The sequence below is a fragment of the Acipenser ruthenus genome, chromosome 7 (assembly GCF_902713425.1).
Source record: "Acipenser ruthenus chromosome 7, fAciRut3.2 maternal haplotype, whole genome shotgun sequence".
In the NCBI taxonomy this organism is placed as follows: domain Eukaryota; kingdom Metazoa; phylum Chordata; class Actinopteri; order Acipenseriformes; family Acipenseridae; genus Acipenser; species Acipenser ruthenus.
Genome location: NC_081195.1, coordinates 69,690,776 through 69,711,864, shown reverse-complemented (window position 1 = coordinate 69,711,864; position 21,089 = coordinate 69,690,776). Strand labels below are relative to the sequence as shown.

The following is a 21,089-nucleotide window of genomic DNA, read 5'->3' as shown; positions in this document are numbered from 1 at the left end:
TGTGTGAAGACTGCTTTAGAGAGAGTGTGTGTGTGAAGACTGCTTTAGAGAGAGTGTGTGTGAAGACTGCTTTAGAGAGAGTGTGTGTGAAGACTGCTTTAGAGAGAGAGAGTGTGTGTGTGTGAAGACTGCTTTAGAGAGTGTGTGTGTGTGAAGACTGCTTTAGAGAGAGAGAGTGTGTGTGAAGACTGCTTTAGAGAGAGTGTGTGTGTGAAGACTGCTTTAGAGAGAGAGAGTGTGTGTGTGAAGACTGCTTTAGAGAGAGTGTGTGTGTGAAGACTGCTTTAGAGAGAGAGAGTGTGTGTGTGTGAAGACTGCTTTAGAGAGAGTGTGTGTGTGAAGACTGCTTTAGAGAGAGAGTGAGAGCTCACACTGCCAGCCTCACACTCCCCCTGAGAGCTCACACTCCCCCTGAGAGCTCACTGCCAGGCCTCACCCTGAGAGTTCACACTGTCTGAGAGCTCACACTCCGTCAGAGAGCTCACACTGCCAGGCCTCACCCTGAGAGGGTGTCCACACAGGAGCCTAACCCTAACCCCTAACCGACCGACTGTCATCAAGGTGCTGTCATCATCTGTGTGCACGGAGCCACGAGGTGCAAGCTGAAACTTACAACAAATAAACCTAGTGGACGCACCTTTCGTGCCGTTATCAGTGCCGCTTTCTGCTGCTCTCCATAATGCTTTGCGCAGCTGGAATTAGAGATTCCACTTGAGGCTCTGCAGTGAAGTGTGTCCAAGCTGACAGACTGTGTGGATCCTTTCTGTGCACTGAGTGTAATTCCTGGGGATGGCTGTGTCTGTTGCACTGTGTGTGTGTGTGATTGTGTGGGTGTGGGTGGCTGTGTCTGTTGCACTGTGTGGGTGTGTGATTGTGTGGGTGTGGGTGGCTGTGTCTGTTGCACTGTGTGGGTGTGTGATTGTGTGGGTGTGGGTGGCTGTGTCTGTTGCACTGTGTGGGTGTGTGATTGTGTGGGTGTGGGTGGCTGTGTCTGTTGCACTGTGTGGGTGTGTGATTGTGTGGGTGTGGGTGGCTGTGTCTGTTGCACTGTGTGTGTGTGTGATTGTGTGGGTGTGGGTGGCTGTGTCTGTTGCACTGTGTGGGTGTGTGATTGTGTGGGTGTGGGTGGCTGTGTCTGTTGCACTGTGTGGGTGTGTGATTGTGTGGGTGTGGGTGGCTGTGTCTGTTGCACTGTGTGGGTGTGTGATTGTGTGGGTGTGGGTGGCTGTGTCTGTTGCACTGTGTGAGTGTGTGGGTGTGGGTGGCTGTGTCTGTTGCACTGTGTGTGAGTGTGTGGGTGGATGGCTGTGTCTGTTGCACTGTGTGTGTGGGTGTGGGTGGATGGCTGTGTCTGTTGCACTGTGTGTGTGTGGGTGTGGGTGGATGGCTGTGTCTGTTGCACTGTGTGAGTGTGTGGGTAGGATTCCTGGTGATGACTGTGTAAATGAAGGTTTGATTATTAATTGTCTCCTGGGCCCTCACCCTGCCTGTGCTCTGCTGTGTCTGTGCAGGTGGGTACCACCCTGTGAAGATCGGGGACCTCTTCAACGGGCGCTACCATGTGATCCGCAAGCTAGGATGGGGCCACTTCTCCACCGTGTGGCTGTGCTGGGACATTCAGTGAGTCTGATCCCTCTCTCTATGATCCCTTACCCTCCCTACCCTCAAGGAGCCACATGTCCCTGCCAAGGATTAACACTTGAATGTGTTTCTGTTTGCAGGGGAAAGGGGTTTGTGGCCATGAAGGTTGTAAAGAGTGCCCAGCATTACACAGAGACGGCCGTGGACGAGATTAAACTGCTCAGATGTGTAAGTACCTGATTAGCAGCAGGGCAGCGTGGCAGCGGCACTGTGAGAGAGGCACTGGAAACAGGATCCACAATGCAGTGCAGTGCGAGAGGAGCAGGGAGGAGGGCACTGGAAACAGGATCCACAATGCAGTGCAGTGCGAGAGGAGCAGGGAGGAGGGCACTGGAAACAGGATCCACAATGCAGTGCAGTGTGAGAGGAGCAGGGAGGAGGGCACTGGAAACAGGATCCACAATGCAGTGCAGTGCGAGGAGCAGGGAGGAGGGCACTGGAAACAGGATCCACAATGCAGTGCAGTGCGAGAGGAGCAGGGAGGAGGGCACTGGAAACAGGATCCACAATGCAGTGCAGTGCGAGAGGAGCAGGGAGGAGGGCACTGGAAACAGGATCCACAATGCAGTGCAGTGCGAGAGGAGCAGGGAGGAGGGCACTGGAAACAGGATCCACAATGCAGTGCAGTGCGAGAGGAGCAGGGAGGAGGGCACTGGAAACAGGATCCACAATGCAGTGCAGTGCGAGAGGAGCAGGGAGGAGGGCACTGGAAACAGGATCCACAATGCAGTGCAGTGCGAGAGGAGCAGGGAGGAGGGCACTGGAAACAGGATCCACAATGCAGTGCAGTACGAGAAGAGCAGGGAGGAGGGCACTGGAAACAGGATCCACAATGCAGTGCAGTACGAGAAGAGCAGGGAGGAGGGCACTGGAAACAGGATCCACAATGCAGTGCAGTACTAGAGGAGCAGGGAGGAGGGCACTGGAAACAGGATCCACAATGCAGTGCAGTGCGAGAGGAGCAGGGAGGAGGGCACTGGAAACAGGATCCACAATGCAGTGCAGTGCGAGAGGAGCAGGGAGGAGGGCACTGGAAACAGGATCCACAATGCAGTGCAGTACGAGAAGAGCAGGGAGGAGGGCACTGGAAACAGGATCCACAATGCAGTGCAGTACGAGAAGAGCAGGGAGGAGGGCACTGGAAACAGGATCCACAATGCAGTGCAGTACTAGAGGAGCAGGGAGGAGGGCACTGGAAACAGGATCCACAATGCAGTGCAGTGCGAGAGGAGCAGGGAGGAGGGCACTGGAAACAGGATCCACAATGCAGTGCAGTGCGAGAGGAGCAGGGAGGAGGGCACTGGAAACAGGATCCACAATGCAGTGCAGTGCGAGAGGAGCAGGGAGGAGGGCACTGGAAACAGGATCCACAATGCAGTGCAGTGCGAGAGGAGCAGGGAGGAGGGCACTGGAAACAGGATCCACAATGCAGTGCAGTACGAGAAGAGCAGGGAGGAGGGCACTGGAAACAGGATCCACAATGCAGTGCAGTGCGAGAGGAGCAGGGAGGAGGGCACTGGAAACAGGATCCACAATGCAGTGCAGTGCGAGAGGAGCAGGGAGAAGGGCACTGGAAACAGGATCCACAATGCAGTGCAGTGCGAGAGGAGCAGGGAGGAGGGCACTGGAAACAGGATCCACAATGCAGTGCAGTACGAGAAGAGCAGGGAGGAGGGCACTGGAAACAGGATCCACAATGCAGTGCAGTACTAGAAGAGCAGGGAGGAGGGCACTGGAAACAGGATCCACAATGCAGTGCAGTACTAGAGGAGCAGGGAGGAGGGCACTGGAAACAGGATCCACAATGCAGTGCAGTGCGAGAGGAGCAGGGAGGAGGGCACTGGAAACAGGATCCACAATGCAGTGCAGTGCGAGAGGAGCAGGGAGGAGGGCACTGGAAACAGGATCCACAATGCAGTGCAGTACTAGAGGAGCAGGGAGGAGGGCACTGGAAACAGGATCCACAATGCAGTGCAGTGCGAGAGGAGCAGGGAGGAGGGCACTGGAAACAGGATCCACAATGCAGTGCAGTGCGAGAGGAGCAGGGAGGAGGGCACTGGAAACAGGATCCACAATGCAGTGCAGTGCGAGAGGAGCAGGGAGGAGGGCACTGGAAACAGGATCCACAATGCAGTGCAGTACAAGAGGCAGCAGACACTGGTCTGGACTCTCAGCTGCTACAGAGGTTACATTTCCTGCCTCTCTCTAGCCTGCCCTCCTCCAGGCTCATGTTTCATTGCATGTCTTTGAGCCACACTTAAAGCCCAGCAAGAGTTGTGATGCTGCGTTCTGCAGTAAGTGTTTTGTATACACTGGCCCTGTGAATACATACGGCGGCTTTGTTTCAAATGCTGTGAATCCTCCAGTGTGTTGCCGGCTGGGACTGTATGAGGTGTGAGGTTGACCATGGATTTGCTAGGATTATCAGGTTAGCACTGCACAGTTTCTCAGTACAGCATACCTCCAGAAATGATTGCAATGCAACCTGTGCACAGCACCGTCAGTATGAAATGCACAGTGCTGCACTGTTAGTTCCAGTTCCAGGAATGAAATCCAGACGTCATGATACCAGGGGGCTGTTCGGATTAAACCCATGTTGAGCTGTGCTTCTACTGTGTGTGATAAAGTGGTTGTAGCTCGCCAAATCATTTCATCAGTCTTACCTCCAGTGGGATGTTGTTGGGTGCTGTGGACAGTGCTGTCGGTGTCCTCACCGTGATGTTCACTACAGTCCCTCCAGTGGGATGTTGTTGGGTGCTGTGGATAGTGCTGTCGGTGTCCTCACCGTGATGTTCACTACAGTCCCTCCAGTGGGATGTTGTTGGGTGCTGTGGACAGTGCTGTCGGTGTCCTCACCGTGATGTTCACTACAGTCCCTCCAGTGGGATGTTGTTGGGTGCTGTGGATAGTGCTGTCGGTGTCCTCACCGTGATGTCCACTACAGTCCCTCCAGTGGGATGTTGTTGGGTGCTGTGGACAGTGCTGTCGGTGTCCTCACCGTGATGTTCACTACAGTCCCTCCAGTGGGATGTTGTTGGGTGCTGTGGATAGTGCTGTCGGTGTCCTCACTGTGATGTTCACTACAGTCCCTCCAGTGGGATGTTGTTGGGTGCTGTGGACAGTGCTGTCGGTGTCCTCACCGTGATGTTCACTACAGTCCCTCCAGTGGGATGTTGTTGGGTGCTGTGGACAGTGCTGTCGGTGTCCTCACCGTGATGTTCACTACAGTCCCTCCAGTGGGATGTTGTTGGGTGCTGTGGACAGTGCTGTCGGTGTCCTCACCGTGATGTTCACTACAGTCCCTCCAGTGGGATGTTGTTGGGTGCTGTGGACAGTGCTGTCGGTGTCCTCACCGTGATGTTCACTACAGTCCCTCCAGTGGGATGTTGTTGGGTGCTGTGGACAGTGCTGTCGGTGTCCTCACCGTGATGTTCACTACAGTCCCTCCAGTGGGATGTTGTTGGGTGCTGTGGATAGTGCTGTCGGTGTCCTCACCGTGATGTTCACTACAGTCCCTCCAGTGGGATGTTGTTGGGTGCTGTGGACAGTGCTGTCGGTGTCCTCACCGTGATGTTCACTACAGTCCCTCCAGTGGGATGTTGTTGGGTGCTGTGGACAGTGCTGTCGGTGTCCTCACCGTGATGTTCACTACAGTCCCTCCAGTGGGATGTTGTTGGGTGCTGTGGACAGTGCTGTCGGTGTCCTCACCGTGATGTTCACTACAGTCCCTCCAGTGGGATGTTGTTGGGTGCTGTGGACAGTGCTGTCGGTGTCCTCACCGTGATGTTCACTACAGTCCCTCCAGTGGGATGTTGTTGGGTGCTGTGGACAGTGCTGTCGGTGTCCTCACCGTGATGTTCACTACAGTCCCTCCAGTGGGATGTTGTTGGGTGCTGTGGACAGTGCTGTCGGTGTCCTCACCGTGATGTTCACTACAGTCCCTCCAGTGGGATGTTGTTGGGTGCTGTGGACAGTGCTGTCGGTGTCCTCACCGTGATGTTCACTACAGTCCCTCCAGTGGGATGTTGTTGGGTGCTGTGGACAGTGCTGTCGGTGTCCTCACCGTGATGTTCACTACAGTCCCTCCAGTGGGATGTTGTTGGGTGCTGTGGACAGTGCTGTCGGTGTCCTCACCGTGATGTTCACTACAGTCCCTCCAGTGGGATGTTGTTGGGTGCTGTGGACAGTGCTGTCGGTGTCCTCACCGTGATGTTCACTACAGTCCCTCCAGTGGGATGTTGTTGGGTGCTGTGGACAGTGCTGTCGGTGTCCTCACCGTGATGTTCACTACAGTCCCTCCAGTGGGATGTTGTTGGGTGCTGTGGACAGTGCTGTCGGTGTCCTCACCGTGATGTTCACTACAGTCCCTCCAGTGGGATGTTGTTGGGTGCTGTGGACAGTGCTGTCGGTGTCCTCACCGTGATGTTCACTACAGTCCCTCCAGTAGGATGTTGTTGGGTGCTGTGGACAGTGCTGTCGGTGTCCTCACCGTGATGTTCACTACAGTCCCTCCAGTGGGATGTTGTTGGGTGCTGTGGACCGTGATGTTCACTACAGTCCCTCCAGTGGGATGTTGTTGGGTGCTGTGGACAGTGCTGTCGTTGCCCTGGCCCTGCTGAAGAGCTCTGTCTCTGCTCTGCAGGTTCGAGAGAGTGACCCCGGAGATCCCAACAAGGACATGGCAGTGCAGCTCATCGACGACTTCAAGATTTCAGGAATCAACGGGATCCGTATCCTTCTCATGAGAGAGTGTGTGAGTGTGTGAGTGTCTGTGAGTATGTGAGAGAGTGTCAGAGAGTGTGCGAGTGTCTGTGTGTGAGTGTCTGTAAATGTGTGAGTCCGTGAGAGTGTGCGAGTGTCTGTGAGTGTGTGTGTGAGTGTCTGTGAGTGTGTGTGTGAGTGTCTGTGACTGTGTGTGTGTGAGAGTGTCTGTGAGTGTGTGTGTGTCTGTAAATGTGTGAGTGTCTGTGAGTGTGTGTGCGAGTGTCTGTGAGAGAGTGCGAGTGTCTGTGAGAGAGTGCGAGTGTCTGTGAGTGTGTGTGTCTGTAAATGTGTGAGTGTCTGTGAGTGTGTGTGCGAGTGTCTGTGAGAGAGTGCGAGTGTCTGTGAGAGAGTGCGAGTGTCTGTGAGTGTGTGTGTCTGTAAATGTGTGAGTGTCTGTGAGTGTGTGTGTGAGTGTCTGTGAGAGAGTGCGAGTGTCTGTGAGAGAGTGCGAGTGTCTGTGAGTGTGTGTGCGAGTGTCTGTGAGTGTCTGTGAGTGTGTGTATGAGTGTCTGTAAATGTGAGTGTGTGTGTGTGAGTGTCTGTGAGTGTGTGTGTGTGTGAGTGTCTGAGTGTGTGTGTGAGTGTCTGTGAGTGTGTGTGTGTGTGAGTGTCTGTAAATGTGTGAGTCTGTGAGAGAGTGTGCAAGTGTCTGTGAGAACTCAGTACTGTGGATCTGAGAGCCAGCACATTCAATACAGTACAGCATAGAGAACTCAGTACTGTGGATCTGAGAGCCAGCACATTCAATACAGTACAGTATAGAGAACTCAGTACTGTGGATCTGAGAGCCAGCACATTCAATACAGTACAGTATAGAGAACTCAGTACTGTGGATCTGAGAGCCAGCACATTCAATACAGTACAGCATAGAGAACTCAGTACTGTGGATCTGAGAGCCAGCACATTCAATACAGTACAGTATAGAGAATTCCAGCAGGCTCTGTGCAGTGCAGTAAAGGGCTGGTTGCTGTACTGGGACGTTATCCTCCTTAAACGCTGTCAGACGTGTGCATGGTGTTTGAGGTGCTCGGGCATCACCTGCTGAAATGGATCATCAAGTCCAACTACCAGGGCCTCCCCCTCCCATGTGTCAAAAGCATCATTCGCCAGGTGAGTCAACACTGCCAGCTCGGGACTGGGGCTCTAGTGAATGCATTTAATATCTAGGACTGGGGCTCTAGTGAATGCATTTAATATCTAGGACTGGGGCTCTAGTGAATGCATTCAGTATCTAGGACTGGGGCTCTAGTGAATGCATTTAATATCTAGGGCTGGGGCTCTAGTGAATGCATTCAGTATCTAGGACTGGGGCTCTAGTGAATGCATTTAATATCTAGGGCTGGGGCTCTAATGAATGCATTCAGTATCTAGGACTGGGGCTCTAGTGAATTATTATTATTTTATTATTATTTATTTCTTAGCAGACGCCCTCATCCAGGGCGACTTACAATTGTTACAAGATATCACATTATTTTTACGTACAATTACCCATTTTACAGTTGGGTTTTTACTGGAGTAATGTAGGTAAAGTACCTTGCTCAAGGGTACAGCAGCAGTGTCCCCACCGGGGATTGAACCCACAACCCTCCGGTCAAGAGTCCAGAGCACTAACCACTACTCCACACTGCTGCATTTAATATCTAGGGCTGGGGCTCTAGTGAATGCATTCAGTATCTAGGACTGGGGCTCTAGTGAATGAATTCAGTATCTAGGACTGGGGCTCTAGTGAATGAATTCAGTATCTAGGACTGGGGCTCTAGTGAATGCATTCAGTATCTAGGACTGGGGCTCTAGTGAATGCATTCAGTACCTAGGACTGGGGCTCTAGTTTAATATCTAGGGTGCTAGGTTGTGGGAGCATGCAGGAGCGAGGGTTCATGTGTGTTTGACAGGTTGTGAGAACATGCAGGAGCGAGGGTTCATGTGTGTTTGACAGGTTGTGAGAACATGCAGGAGCGAGGGTTCATGTGTGTTTGACAGGTTGTGGGAGCATGCAGGAGCGAGGGTTCATGTGTGTTTGACAGGTTGTGAGAACATGCAGGAGCGAGGGTTCATGTGTGTTTGACAGGTTGTGGGAACATGCAGGAGCGAGGGTTCATGTGTGTTTGACAGGTTGTGAGAACATGCAGGAGCGAGGGTTCATGTGTGTTTGACAGGTTGTGAGAACATGCAGGAGCGAGGGTTCATGTGTGTTTGACAGGTTGTGAGAACATGCAGGAGCGAGGGTTCATGTGTGTTTGACAGGTTGTGAGAACATGCAGGAGCGAGGGTTCATGTGTGTTTGACAGGTTGTGAGAACATGCAGGAGCGAGGGTTCATGTGTGTTTGACAGGTTGTGAGAACATGCAGGAGCGAGGGTTCATGTGTGTTTGACAGGTTGTGGGAACATGCAGGAGCGAGGGTTCATGTGTGTTTGACAGGTTGTGAGAACATGCAGGAGCGAGGGTTCATGTGTGTTTGACAGGTTGTGGGAGCATGCAGGAGCGAGGGTTCATGTGTGTTTGACAGGTTGTGGGAGCATGCAGGAGCGAGGGTTCATGTGTGTTTGACAGGTTGTGAGAACATGCAGGAGCGAGGGTTCATGTGTGTTTGACAGGTTGTGAGAACATGCAGGAGCGAGGGTTCATGTGTGTTTGACAGGTTGTGAGAACATGCAGGAGCGAGGGTTCATGTGTGTTTGACAGGTTGTGGGAACATGCAGGAGCGAGGGTTCATGTGTGTTTGACAGGTTGTGAGAACATGCAGGAGCGAGGGTTCATGTGTGTTTGACAGGTTGTGAGAACATGCAGGAGCGAGGGTTCATGTGTGTTTGACAGGTTGTGGGAACATGCAGGAGCGAGGGTTCATGTGTGTTTCACACAGGTTGTGGGAGCATGCAGGAGCGAGGGTTCATGTGTGTTTCAGACAGGTTGTGAGAACATGCAGGAGCGAGGGTTCATGTGTGTTTCAGACAGGTTGTGAGAACATGCAGGAGCGAGGGTTCATGTGTGTTTGACAGGTTGTGAGAACATGCAGGAGCGAGGGTTCATGTGTGTTTGACAGGTTGTGAGAACATGCAGGAGCGAGGGTTCATGTGTGTTTGACAGGTTGTGGGAACATGCAGGAGCGAGGGTTCATGTGTGTTTGACAGGTTGTGGGAACATGCAGGAGCGAGGGTTCATGTGTGTTTCAGACAGTTTGTGAGAACATGCAGGAGCGAGGGTTCATGTGTGTTTCAGACAGTTTGTGAGAACATGCAGGAGCGAGGGTTCATGTGTGTTTGACAGGTTGTGAGAACATGCAGGAGCGAGGGTTCATGTGTGTTTCAGACAGGTTGTGAGAACATGCAGGAGCGAGGGTTCATGTGTGTTTGACAGGTTGTGAGAACATGCAGGAGCGAGGGTTCATGTGTGTTTCAGACAGGTTGTGAGAACATGCAGGAGCGAGGGTTCATGTGTGTTTGACAGGTTGTGAGAACATGCAGGAGCGAGGGTTCATGTGTGTTTCACACAGGTTGTGGGAGCATGCAGGAGCGAGGGTTCATGTGTGTTTCAGACAGGTTGTGAGAACATGCAGGAGCGAGGGTTCATGTGTGTTTCAGACAGGTTGTGAGAACATGCAGGAGCGAGGGTTCATGTGTGTTTCAGACAGGTTGTGGGAGCGTGCAGGAGCGAGGGTTCATGTGTGTTTCAGACAGGTTGTGGGAGCGTGCAGGAGCTCGGGGCCAGCTTTGTCTACCCAAGCAGAACACCCTGTTATTCATACATTTCGTGGTAAACAGGGTAAGTTTAGCAAGGACTTGTTAATGTAATGGAAATAATGATTTTGAGGAAATGAAGCAGGTTATTCGGGCTTAGAAAATGATTAGATACAGGGCAGGCTATGAGCCTGATACAGTGTAACCAATAAGGTCATGCATGCAATTGAAGTGTGTGTTCAGGAAACAGGGGGTGATGTGACCCAGGTTAGAACTTACCTTGGAGCTCGCATGCAGTTCATCTCAAGTTGTTTGTTAGCTGGTATATATTATCTTGGAGCTCGCTTGCAGTTCATCTCAAGTTGTTTGTTAGCTGGTATATATTATCTTGGAGCTCGCTTGCAGTTCATCTCAAGTTGTTTGTTAGCTGGTATATATTATCTTGGAGCTCGCTTGCAGTTCGTCTCAAGTTGTTTGTTAGCTGGTATATATTATCTTGGAGCTCGCTTGCAGTTCGTCTCAAGTTGTTTGTTAGCTGGTATATATTATCTTGGAGCTCGCTTGCAGTTCGTCTCAAGTTGTTTGTTAGCTGGTATATATTATCTTGGAGCTCGCTTGCAGTTCGTCTCAAGTTGTTTGTTAGCTGGTATATATTATCTTGGAGCTCGCTTGCAGTTCGTCTCAAGTTGTTTGTTAGCTGGTATATATTATCTTGGAGCTCGCTTGCAGTTCTTCTCAAGTTGTTTGTTAGCTGGTATATATTATCTTGGAGCTCGCTTGCAGTTCTTCTCAAGTTGTTTGTTAGCTGGTATATATTATCTTGGAGCTCGCTTGCAGTTCTTCTCAAGTTGTTTGTTAGCTGGTATATATTATCTTGGAGCTCGCTTGCAGTTCTTCTCAAGTTGTTTGTTAGCTGGTATATATTATCTTGGAGCTCGCTTGCAGTTCTTCTCAAGTTGTTTGTTAGCTGGTATATATTATCTTGGAGCTCGCTTGCAGTTCTTCTCAAGTTGTTTGTTAGCTGGTATATATTATCTTGGAGCTCGCTTGCAGTTCTTCTCAAGTTGTTTGTTAGCTGGTATATATTATCTTGGAGCTCGCTTGCAGTTCGTCTCAAGTTGTTTGTTAGCTGGTATATATTATCTTGGAGCTCGCTTGCAGTTCGTCTCAAGTTGTTTGTTAGCTGGTATATATTATCTTGGAGCTCGCTTGCAGTTCTTCTCAAGTTGTTTGTTAGCTGGTATATATTATCTTGGAGCTCGCTTGCAGTTCTTCTCAAGTTGTTTGTTGGCTGGTATATATTATCTTGGAGCTCGCTTGCAGTTCTTCTCAAGTTGTTTGTTGGCTGGTATATATTATCTTGGAGCTCGCTTGCAGTTCGTCTCAAGTTGTTTGTTAGCTGGTATATATTATCTTGGAGCTCGCTTGCAGTTCGTCTCAAGTTGTTTGTTAGCTGGTATATATTATCTTGGAGCTCGCTTGCAGTTCGTCTCAAGTTGTTTGTTAGCTGGTATATATTATCTTGGAGCTCGCTTGCAGTTCTTCTCAAGTTGTTTGTTAGCTGGTATATATTATCTTGGAGCTCGCTTGCAGTTCTTCTCAAGTTGTTTGTTAGCTGGTATATATTATCTTGGAGCTCGCTTGCAGTTCTTCTCAAGTTGTTTGTTAGCTGGTATATATTATCTTGGAGCTCGCTTGCAGTTCATCTCAAGTTGTTTGTTAGCTGGTATATATTATCTTGGAGCTCGCTTGCAGTTCGTCTCAAGTTGTTTGTTAGCTGGTATATATTATCTTGGAGCTCGCTTGCAGTTCTTCTCAAGTTGTTTGTTAGCTGGTATATATTATCTTGGAGCTCGCTTGCAGTTCGTCTCAAGTTGTTTGTTAGCTTCCAGCCCCGCTTTGAGAGAGTGTCTGCTGTGCAGGTAGACTTCATCAGTCTGTGGCTGTTACCGGAGGATAGGTGACTAATACCAGAGATGAAAAATCTCCGCTGATGGGCGGTTTTCCTCTTTTACTCAGTCCCCAGGGGCTATTGATGTGATCGGTGCAGATCCGGGGGGAATAAATGTTCTCGATGTGTTAACTTTTGTTTTTTTTAAAGCTTTCACTTTTTTAAGCTATTAACACATTTGTAACAGTTGGTGAGGTTTGTATTATTATTTTTTTTTTACATAGAACCAAAAACAAAGAACTGATAGAATAAGGCACGGTTTCATAGGTATAAAGAGGATACAGGGCGTTGGAAAGCTGGATTCTCTGTAGACAGAATAATTACTCGTGGCAGTAACTGCAGCCTGTCGCCTGCATTGTCTTTGTGATCTGATGTTGATGGAGACAAACATGGTGATCCAGCGAATTATAAAATACCCCCCATGTTTAAACAAGCAGCTTCTGAAAAACGGGAAGACAGAGTGAAAAATCAAGAGGTCATGTTAAACTTTTTTTATTAACAGAACGTTAGGAATTATTATTTTTTTTAAATTGTACACGGACCCTTTTTAAATTTAAACTTTCTTTTTGTTTTTATTAAAATGATATTTTTTACATGACATCAGCAGTTAGTGTTTGTTTTCATTAGCACTATATTTTCTTACATTTTTTTCCATGGTAACATAAAGTGAATCAGAAAATGTCAGCTTTGTGTTTAAAATAAACCTTTACAAAGTGAAATGCTTAGTGTTGCAAATAAGCCCAAACGAGTGGATGTTAACTCAAGATCTAGAGCGCGTGCCTCGAGCTGCACTGAAAGTGTTTCGTGTGGCTTCTTCTGTAGGTTCAGTGTTTATTATTATTATTATTATTATTATTATTATTATTATTATTATTATTATTATTATTAAAGCTCAAAATCAGGAGGGAAAGGAAGGTTCCACACAAATAGAAATTAACAAGATCAACTGAAAGTGCACAGAGTTCTTTTTCGACCTTTATCAATTAAAAGGGAGTGACTTTCTGATGTGAACGAGTTGCATTTGAGATCCAAACGAACAAGAACATTACAAGAAAAGCCATGCCCTGCAGCATTTATTTCAGCCCTTGTGCCCTGGTAGGAAAAAAGAGATTTCACTTGAAACTAAATAGACATTTGACCTCCACGTTATTAGACTGGATACTTGCACCCCGTTTCACAGACCCTGTTTTACTCTCCTGGCATGCACCTCGTTTTGCTGTCAGGTGCTGTTTTGTTCTCTCTGGTATTGGTGTTTCGGGGTTTGAATCCAGCAGTTAAAGTGATCTTATTATTTGGTTTAGATTCTAATTTCAGGTGTAATCTGAATCTTCACTTCATTCAGTTTGGGTTCCTGTGTTTTTTTTAGTTTTTTTGTGCTTGTCCTCGGTTTCATCTCTGCTGATATAATCTGTATAAGAATCGGTTTGCTCTGATTGTTTGCTGGTCTGTCACTCTGCAGTAATGGAATGAGTGTTTATTCAGTAAACGTGTACCTGGATGTACTGTCGTTGTGTTCACTCTTCACTGTGAAATCCTTCACGGCTCAGGGTTAAGGTAGAAATGCCACAGCTCCCTGCAGTATTTCTCATGGGTGCAGCGTCACCTGTGTAGCGCTGTGGAACAATGGTTTTGCAAACCCCTATAGAATGAACACATTCTGCTTCGTAAAGTCCACTGAAACCTGCTGAATAATGTGACGTTAACACATTGAATTACACACCGCTTTGTAGCTTTCCATATACTTAACGAAAAACTCGAAATCTAACATAAAATACTGTACTACTATTATGGCGTCCGGTAGACCTTTGCAGTATCATTTTGTAGTTTCTTTGATTACATGATGTTGAATAAAATACCTACATTATGTCCATATAGTTTCTTTTTATTTTCATTATGTCTAATCCTAAAATTCCAGGTGATGCTAAGCTGCTGGCGTCTCAGACTCAGGGGCATGCTTGTTTACAGAACTAGAATTGGTTAGACTGGATCGCAGTGTTTTATTTTAGTGTGTGCTGATGCCTTGTAAGGGTTAGATCTGCAGTGAACAGACTGGATCGCAGTGTTTTATTTTACAGTGTGTTGATGCCTTGTAAGGGTTAGATCTGCAGTGAACAGACTGGATCGCAGTGTTTTATTTTACAGTGTGCTGATGCCTTGTAAGGGTTAGATCTGCAGTGGACAGACTGGATTGCAGTGTTTTATTTTACAGTGTGCTGATGCCTTGTAAGGGTTAGATCTGCAGTGAACAGACTGGATCGCAGTGTTTTATTTTACAGTGTGTTGATGCCTTGTAAGGGTTAGATCTGCAGTGAACAGACTGGATCGCAGTGTTTTATTTTACAGTGTGTTGATGCCTTGTAAGGGTTAGATCTGCAGTGAACAGACTGGATCGCAGTGTTTTATTTTACAGTGTGTTGATGCCTTGTAAGGGTTAGATCTGCAGTGAACAGACTAGATCGCAGTGTTTTATTTTACAGTGTGTTGATGCCTTGTAAGGGTTAGATCTGCAGTGAACAGACTGGATCGCAGTGTTTTATTTTACAGTGTGTTGATGCCTTGTAAGGGTTAGATCTGCAGTGAACAGACTGGATCGCAGTGTTTTATTTTACAGTGTGTTGATGCCTTGTAAGGGTTAGATCTGCAGTGAACAGACTGGATCGCAGTGTTTTATTTTACAGTGTGTTGATGCCTTGTAAGGGTTAGATCTGCAGTGGACAGACTGGATCGCAGTGTTTTATTTTACAGTGTGCTGATGCCTTGTAAGGGTTAGATCTGCAGTGAACAGACTGGATCGCAGTGTTTTATTTTACAGTGTGCTGATGCCTTGTAAGGGTTAGATCTGCAGTGAACAGACTGGATCGCAGTGTTTTATTTTACAGTGTGTTGATACCTTGTAAGGGTTAGATCTGCAGTGAACAGACTGGATCGCAGTGTTTTATTTTACAGTGTGCTGATGCCTTGTAAGGGTTAGATCTGCAGTGAACAGACTGGATCGCAGTGTTTTATTTTACAGTGTGTTGATGCCTTGTAAGGGTTAGATCTGCAGTGGACAGACTGGATCGCAGTGTTTTATTTTACAGTGTGCTGATGCCTTGTAAGGGTTAGATCTGCAGTGAACAGACTGGATCGCAGTGTTTTATTTTACAGTGTGCTGATGCCTTGTAAGGGTTAGATCTGCAGTGGACAGACTGGATCGCAGTGTTTTATTTTACAGTGTGCTGATGCCTTGTAAGGGTTAGATCTGCAGTGAACAGACTGGATCGCAGTGTTTTATTTTACAGTGTGCTGATGCCTTGTAAGGGTTAGATCTGCAGTGAACAGACTGGATTGCAGTGTTTTATTTTACAGTGTGTTGATGCCTTGTCATGTATTGTATTATGCTGTAACACAATGTTGTTTTTATTTGTAATAACGGAAGTGAATTGTATGTTGTCTTTGCAGCAGTCTGAGCTTTCTTGGCAGATCACCATTGTAAATGAGAACTTGATAAGCATAGATTGCTGGTCTCTACTGGTTCAGTAAAGGGATTGATTGCTGGTCTCTGTACTGGTTCAGTAAATGCATTGATTGCTGGTCTCTACTGGTTCAGTAAAGGCATTGATTGCTGGTCTCTGTACTGGTTCAGTAAAGGCATTGATTGCTGGTCTCTGTACTGGTTCAGTAAATGCATTGATTGCTGGTCTCAGTACTGGTTCAGTAAAGGCATTGATTGCTGGTCTCTGTACTGGTTCAGTAAATGCATTGATTGCTGGTCTCAGTACTGGTTCAGTAAAGGCATTGATTGCTGGTCTCTGTACTGGTTCAGTAAATGCATTGATTGCTGGTCTCAGTACTGGTTCAGTAAAGGCATTGATTGCTGGTCTCTGTACTGGTTCAGTAAATGCATTGATTGCTGGTCTCTGTACTGGTTCAGTAAAGGCATTGATTGCTGGTCTCTGTACTGGTTCAGTAAAGGGATTGATTGCTGGTCTCTGTACTGGTTCAGTAAAGGCATTGATTGCTGGTCTCTACTGGTTCAGTAAAGGGATTGATTGCTGGTCTCTGTACTGGTTCAGTAAAGGCATTGATTGCTGGTCTCTACTGGTTCAGTAAAGGCATTGATTGCTGGTCTCTGTACTGGTTCAGTAAAGGGATTGATTGCTGGTCTCTGTACTGGTTCAGTAAAGGCATTGATTGCTGGTCTCTGTACTGGTTCAGTAAAGGGATTGATTGCTGGTCTCTGTACTGGTTCAGTAAAGGCATTGATTGCTGGCCTCTCTGTACTGGTTCAGTAAAGGGATTGATTGCTGGTCTCTGTACTGGTTCAGTAAATGCATTGATTGCTGGTCTCTGTACTGGTTCAGTAAATGCATTGATTGCTGGTCTCTGTACTGGTTCAGTAAAGGGATTGATTGCTGGTCTCTGTACTGGTTCAGTAAAGGGATTGATTGCTGGTCTCTGTACTGGTTCAGTAAAGGGATTGATTGCTGGCCTCTCTGTGCTTCTCTCTGTGCTGTCCAGGTGCTGCAGGGTCTGGATTACCTGCACAGTAAGTGTAAGATCATCCACACGGACATCAAGCCAGAGAACATCCTGATGTGTGTGGACGATGCCTTCGTGAGGAGGATGGCAGCCGAGGCGACCGAGTGGCAGAAAGCAGGGGCGCCCCCTCCCTCCGGCTCTGCAGGTAACCCTCGCCCCCCTCCCTGTATCCCCCACCGGCCCCTTACAAAACTTCACCACGGTAGTTTTGCAGCTTTTACCCTGGTTATACTTTGCATTTCCTACAGCATGCTTTACCATGCTTTCATGTTGCTGTAATTCCCATTCGCTGTCCTTCGCCTCCGTGCTGTACAGGAGGGGGCTGTCAGGTTTGATGCAGGTCCTCCTGAAGGCACAGGGTGGAAAGCAGAGCTATCAGTAAGTGACCTGGGATTGGAGCACAGGCAGAGGAGAACAGCTTCACCCTCTGTGTGTTTCTAACTTGTGGTTTTCGTCTTCTTTTCTTTCAGTGAGCACAGCGCCGCAGCTAAAGCCAGTAAGTATTGCCTGCTCCCTCGTTCCTGTGTGTGCGTGTCTGTGCGTGTGTGTGTGCGTGTCTGTGTGTGTGTGCGTGTCTGTGTGTGTGTGCTTGTCTGTGTGCGTGCATGTCTGTGTGGGTGTGCGTGTGTGTGTGACTGGGTGTGACTGTGTGTGTGTGTCTGTGCGTGTCTGTGTGTGTGTGTCTGTGTGTGAGTGAGTGTGTGTGTGTGGGTGTGTGTGTGTGTGTGTGTGTGTGTGTGTGTGTGTGTGTGTGTGTGTGTGTGTGTGGGGGGGGGTGTGTGTGTGTGTGGGGGTGTGGGGGTGTGTCAGTGTGTGTCAGTGTGTGGGGGTGTGTGTGTGTGTGGGTGTGTGTGTGTGTGTGTGTCAGTGTGTGTGTGTGTGTGTGGGTGTGTGTGTGTGTGTCAGTGTGTGTGTGTGTGTGTGTCAGTGTGTGTGTGTGTGTGTGTGTGGGTGTGTGTGTGTGTGTGTCAGTGTGTGTGTGTGTGTGTGGGTGTGTGTGTGTGTGTGTGTGTGTGTGTGTGTGTGTGTGTGCATGTCTGTGTGTGTCTGTCTGTGTGTGTGTGTGTGTGTGTGTGTGTGTGTCAGTGTGTGTGTGTGTGTCAGTGTGTGTGTGTGTGTGTGTGTGTGTGTCAGTGTGTGTCAGTGTGTGTGTGTGTGTCAGTGTGTGTGTGTGGGGGGGGGTGTGTGTGTGTGTGTGTGTGTGTGTGTGTGTGTCAGTGTGTGTGTCACTGTGTGTCTCTCTGCTGCAGGTGGGAAAGATCTCCAAGAACAAGAAGAAGAAGCTGAAGAAGAAGCAGAAGCGTCAGGCGGCGCTGCTGGAGAGGAGGATGCAGGAAATCGAGGAGCTGGAGCGGCAGGCGGAGCTCACCAGAGCCCAGGAGCTGCTGCTGCAGAGCGGGAGCCCCGCCCACACAGAGCAGGGGGAGGGCAGCCCTGCCACACAGCACCCCCCAGCCAGGGCACTGCACTCCGCCCAGAGAGGAGAGGAGGAGGAGGAGGAGGAGGGAGGGTGTGAGAACCACAGCGGTAAGAGCAGCACCTGTAATGCATGTACAGAGCCTGCAGGAGGCGACAGCACCTTTTATGTCTTTAACCTGGACTCCCAAAACACACAATGTTATGTTGAGAATGCTGTGCAGGCTAATCACAATGTTATGTTGAGAATGCTGTGCAGGCTAATCACAATGTTATGTTGAGAATGCTGTGCAGGCTAATCACAATGTTATGCTGAGAGTGCTATGCAGGCTAATCACAATGTTATGTTGAGAATGCTGTGCAGGCTAATCACAATGTTATGCTGAGAGTGCTATGCAGGCTAATCACAATGTTATGTTGAGAATGCTGTGCAGGCTAATCACAATGTTATGCTGAGAGTGCTATGCAGGCTAATCACAATGTTATGCTGAGAGTGCTATGCAGGCTAATCACAATGTTATGCTGAGAGTGCTATGCAGGCTAATCACAATGTTATGTTGAGAATGCTGTGCAGGCTAATCACAATGTTTTATGGTGGTGATGTGGCCCTGCCTTGCTCTGTCTTTGCACCTGCTCGGTTTTAAGGGTTGCTCAGCTCTAGAGATGCCGCTACAGAAACTGAGATGGTATCGTCTTGTAAATCAGGTTGTCATCAAGCTGTTGTTTTGTGTCTGTGTGTGTGTGTGTGTGTGTGTGTGTCAGACAGAGCAGAGGAGCGGTGTGGGGAGAAGCAGGACCAGGAGAAGGAGGAAGAGGAGGAGGAGGAGGAGGAAGAGGTGGTTTGGGAAGGAGAGGTGGAGGGAGGTGGAGATGCCCCCTCAGCAGGGGAGAGGGAACAGCAAAAAGAGGCCTTGTCCGAGCAAACCGCAGCCTGGATTAACACCCCTACCCCTGCCCCAGCTCTCACCCCTACCCCTACTCTCACCCCCACCCTCACCCCTACCCATACCCTCACCCCTACCCTCACCCTCACCCCTACCCATACCCTCACACCAACCCTCACCCCTACCCCTACCCCTACTCTCACCCCCACCCTCACCCCTACCCATACCCTCACACCAACCCTCACCCTCACCCCTACCCCTACTCTCACCCCCACCCTCACCCCTACCCATACCCTCACACCAACCCTCACCCTCACCCCTACCCCTACTCTCACCCCTACCCATACCCTCACACCAACCCTCACCCTCACCCCTACCCCTACTCTCACCCCCACCCTCACCCCTACCCATACCCTCACACCAACCCTCACCCTCACCCCTACCCCTACTCTCACCCCCACCCTCACCCCTACCCCTACCCCTACCCCTACCCCTACTCTCACCCCCACCCTCACCCCTACCCATATCCTTGCACCCACCCTCACACCTACCCATACCCTCACCCCTGCTCTCACCCCTACCCCTGCTCTCACCCCTACCCCTACTCTCACCCCTACCCATATCCTCGCACCCACCCTCGCCACAACCCTCACCCCTTCTCTCACACCAACCCTGCTCCCTGGCGCTGCCATCGACACCCCCAAGACTAATGGGCACGTGCTCCTGGGGAACGGGCCCTTCTCCCTGGCAGGAGAGCAGGAAGAGGAGGAAGGAGAGGAGGAGGAGGAGGAGGAGGATGATGAAGATGATGAGGATGAGGATGATGATGAGGAAGAGGAGCCAGAGCAGCAGAGGGGGTGCTGCCCCAGCGCCGAGGCGGAGCACAGCAGCTCGGACGGCCGCTGCTCCTACAGCAGCTCTTACGAACACTTCAATGGAGAGGCGCTCTGGCCGCCCAACGGCCGACACCGCGGCTCCTCCCCACGCTCCCCCGACTTCGAGGCGGTGCCGCCTTGTGGAGCAGACCCCTCCAACGGCACCGAGCACGAGGGCAGCAGCCTGTCCTGGGACCGCAGCAGAACTGTGTCAGCTTCCAGCACCGGGGACCAGCCCAAGGGTGAGTGCCAGGGCACGGGGTCCCTGCCTCCTTCAGATCTGTGCAGGGGGGGGTCTCGGGGTCCTGCCTCCTTCAGATCTGTGCAGGGAGGGGGGTCTCGGGGGCCCCAGCCTCCTTCAGATCTGTGCAGGGAGGGGGGTCTCGGGGCCCCAGCCTCCTTCAGATCTGTGCAGGGAGGGGGGTCTCGGGGCCTCTGCCTCCTTAAGATCTGTGCAGGGAGGGGGGTCTCGGGGTCCCTGCCTCCTTCAGATCTGTGCAGGGAGGGGGGGTCCCGGGGCCCCAGTCTCCTTCAGATCTGTGCAGGGGGGTCTCGGGGTCCCAGCCTCCTTCAGATCTGCGCAGGGAGGGGGGTCTCGGGGCCTCTGCCTCCTTAAGATCTGTGCAGGGAGGGGGGTCTCGGGGTCCCTGCCTCCTTCAGATCTGTGCAGGGAGGGTCTCGGGGTCCTTGCCTCCTTCAGATCTCTGCAGGGAGGGGGGCCTCGGGGTCCCAGCCTCCTTCAGATCTGTGTCAGGCACTAGATTTCATATTCAATAAAGTATTTATTCACTGTACTACACAATGCTGCACACATAGAGTCTTATCAATAACATGGTTTGCCATTTTAATTAATAAAAAGCAATGGAGGGTGTTTTTTTTAACAAAGGCGTATCTAGTTGGTTAGAGGCATTCCCAGTATGTTAAGGGTCTTCAGTACAGTAGAGTATTAGGAAATCAAATGGGAACGCACACCCTCCCCTCTCTCATCTATCTCTGTCTCTCCGGTCCCCACAGCCAAGACCCGCGCTGCCGACCTGCTGGTGAACCCCCTGGACCCCCGCAACGCAGACACGCTCCGCGTGAAGATCGCCGACCTCGGCAATGCCTGCTGGGTGGTGAGTGAGACTGGGGGGATGGCAGAGGGGGGGAGCTGGCTGTCTGAGTCTGCAGGGGTGGTGGGGAGAGGGCTGGTTACCCTGTGGAGGGGCTGTGCGAGGGGTACAGGCATCTCCTCTGTGTGATGCTGACTGTGTGCACTGTGGTTGAGGGGCTGTGTGGGGGGTACAGGCATCTCCTCTGTGTGATGCTGATCGTGTGCACTGTGGTTGAGGGGCTGTGTGGGGGGTACAGGCATCTCCTCT

The 21,089-nt window shown here is 50.0% G+C and overlaps 1 protein-coding gene across 6 annotated transcripts in view; it reads left to right on the top strand.

Moving 5' to 3' along the window:
- LOC117414719 (SRSF protein kinase 2-like) overlaps nt 1-21,089 on the top strand; it is a 96,560-nt gene that overhangs the window by 64,993 nt on the left and 10,478 nt on the right. For 5 of the 6 annotated variants that reach the window (XM_059027789.1, XM_059027784.1, XM_059027785.1 and 2 more), the window contains 9 exons: nt 1,512-1,620; nt 1,722-1,809; nt 6,284-6,371; nt 7,409-7,515; nt 16,533-16,698; nt 17,024-17,049; nt 17,804-18,080; nt 18,732-19,970; nt 20,743-20,843. In XM_059027789.1, the coding sequence (XP_058883772.1) occupies nt 1,512-1,620; nt 1,722-1,809; nt 6,284-6,371; nt 7,409-7,515; nt 16,533-16,698; nt 17,024-17,049; nt 17,804-18,080; nt 18,732-19,970; nt 20,743-20,843 (2,201 nt within the window). Of the gene's footprint in view, nt 1-1,511; nt 1,621-1,721; nt 1,810-6,283; nt 6,395-7,408; nt 7,516-16,532; nt 16,699-17,023; nt 17,050-17,803; nt 18,081-18,731; nt 19,971-20,742; nt 20,844-21,089 lie in introns of all 6 variants that reach the window. The other variant, XM_059027788.1, reaches the window with a different exon arrangement.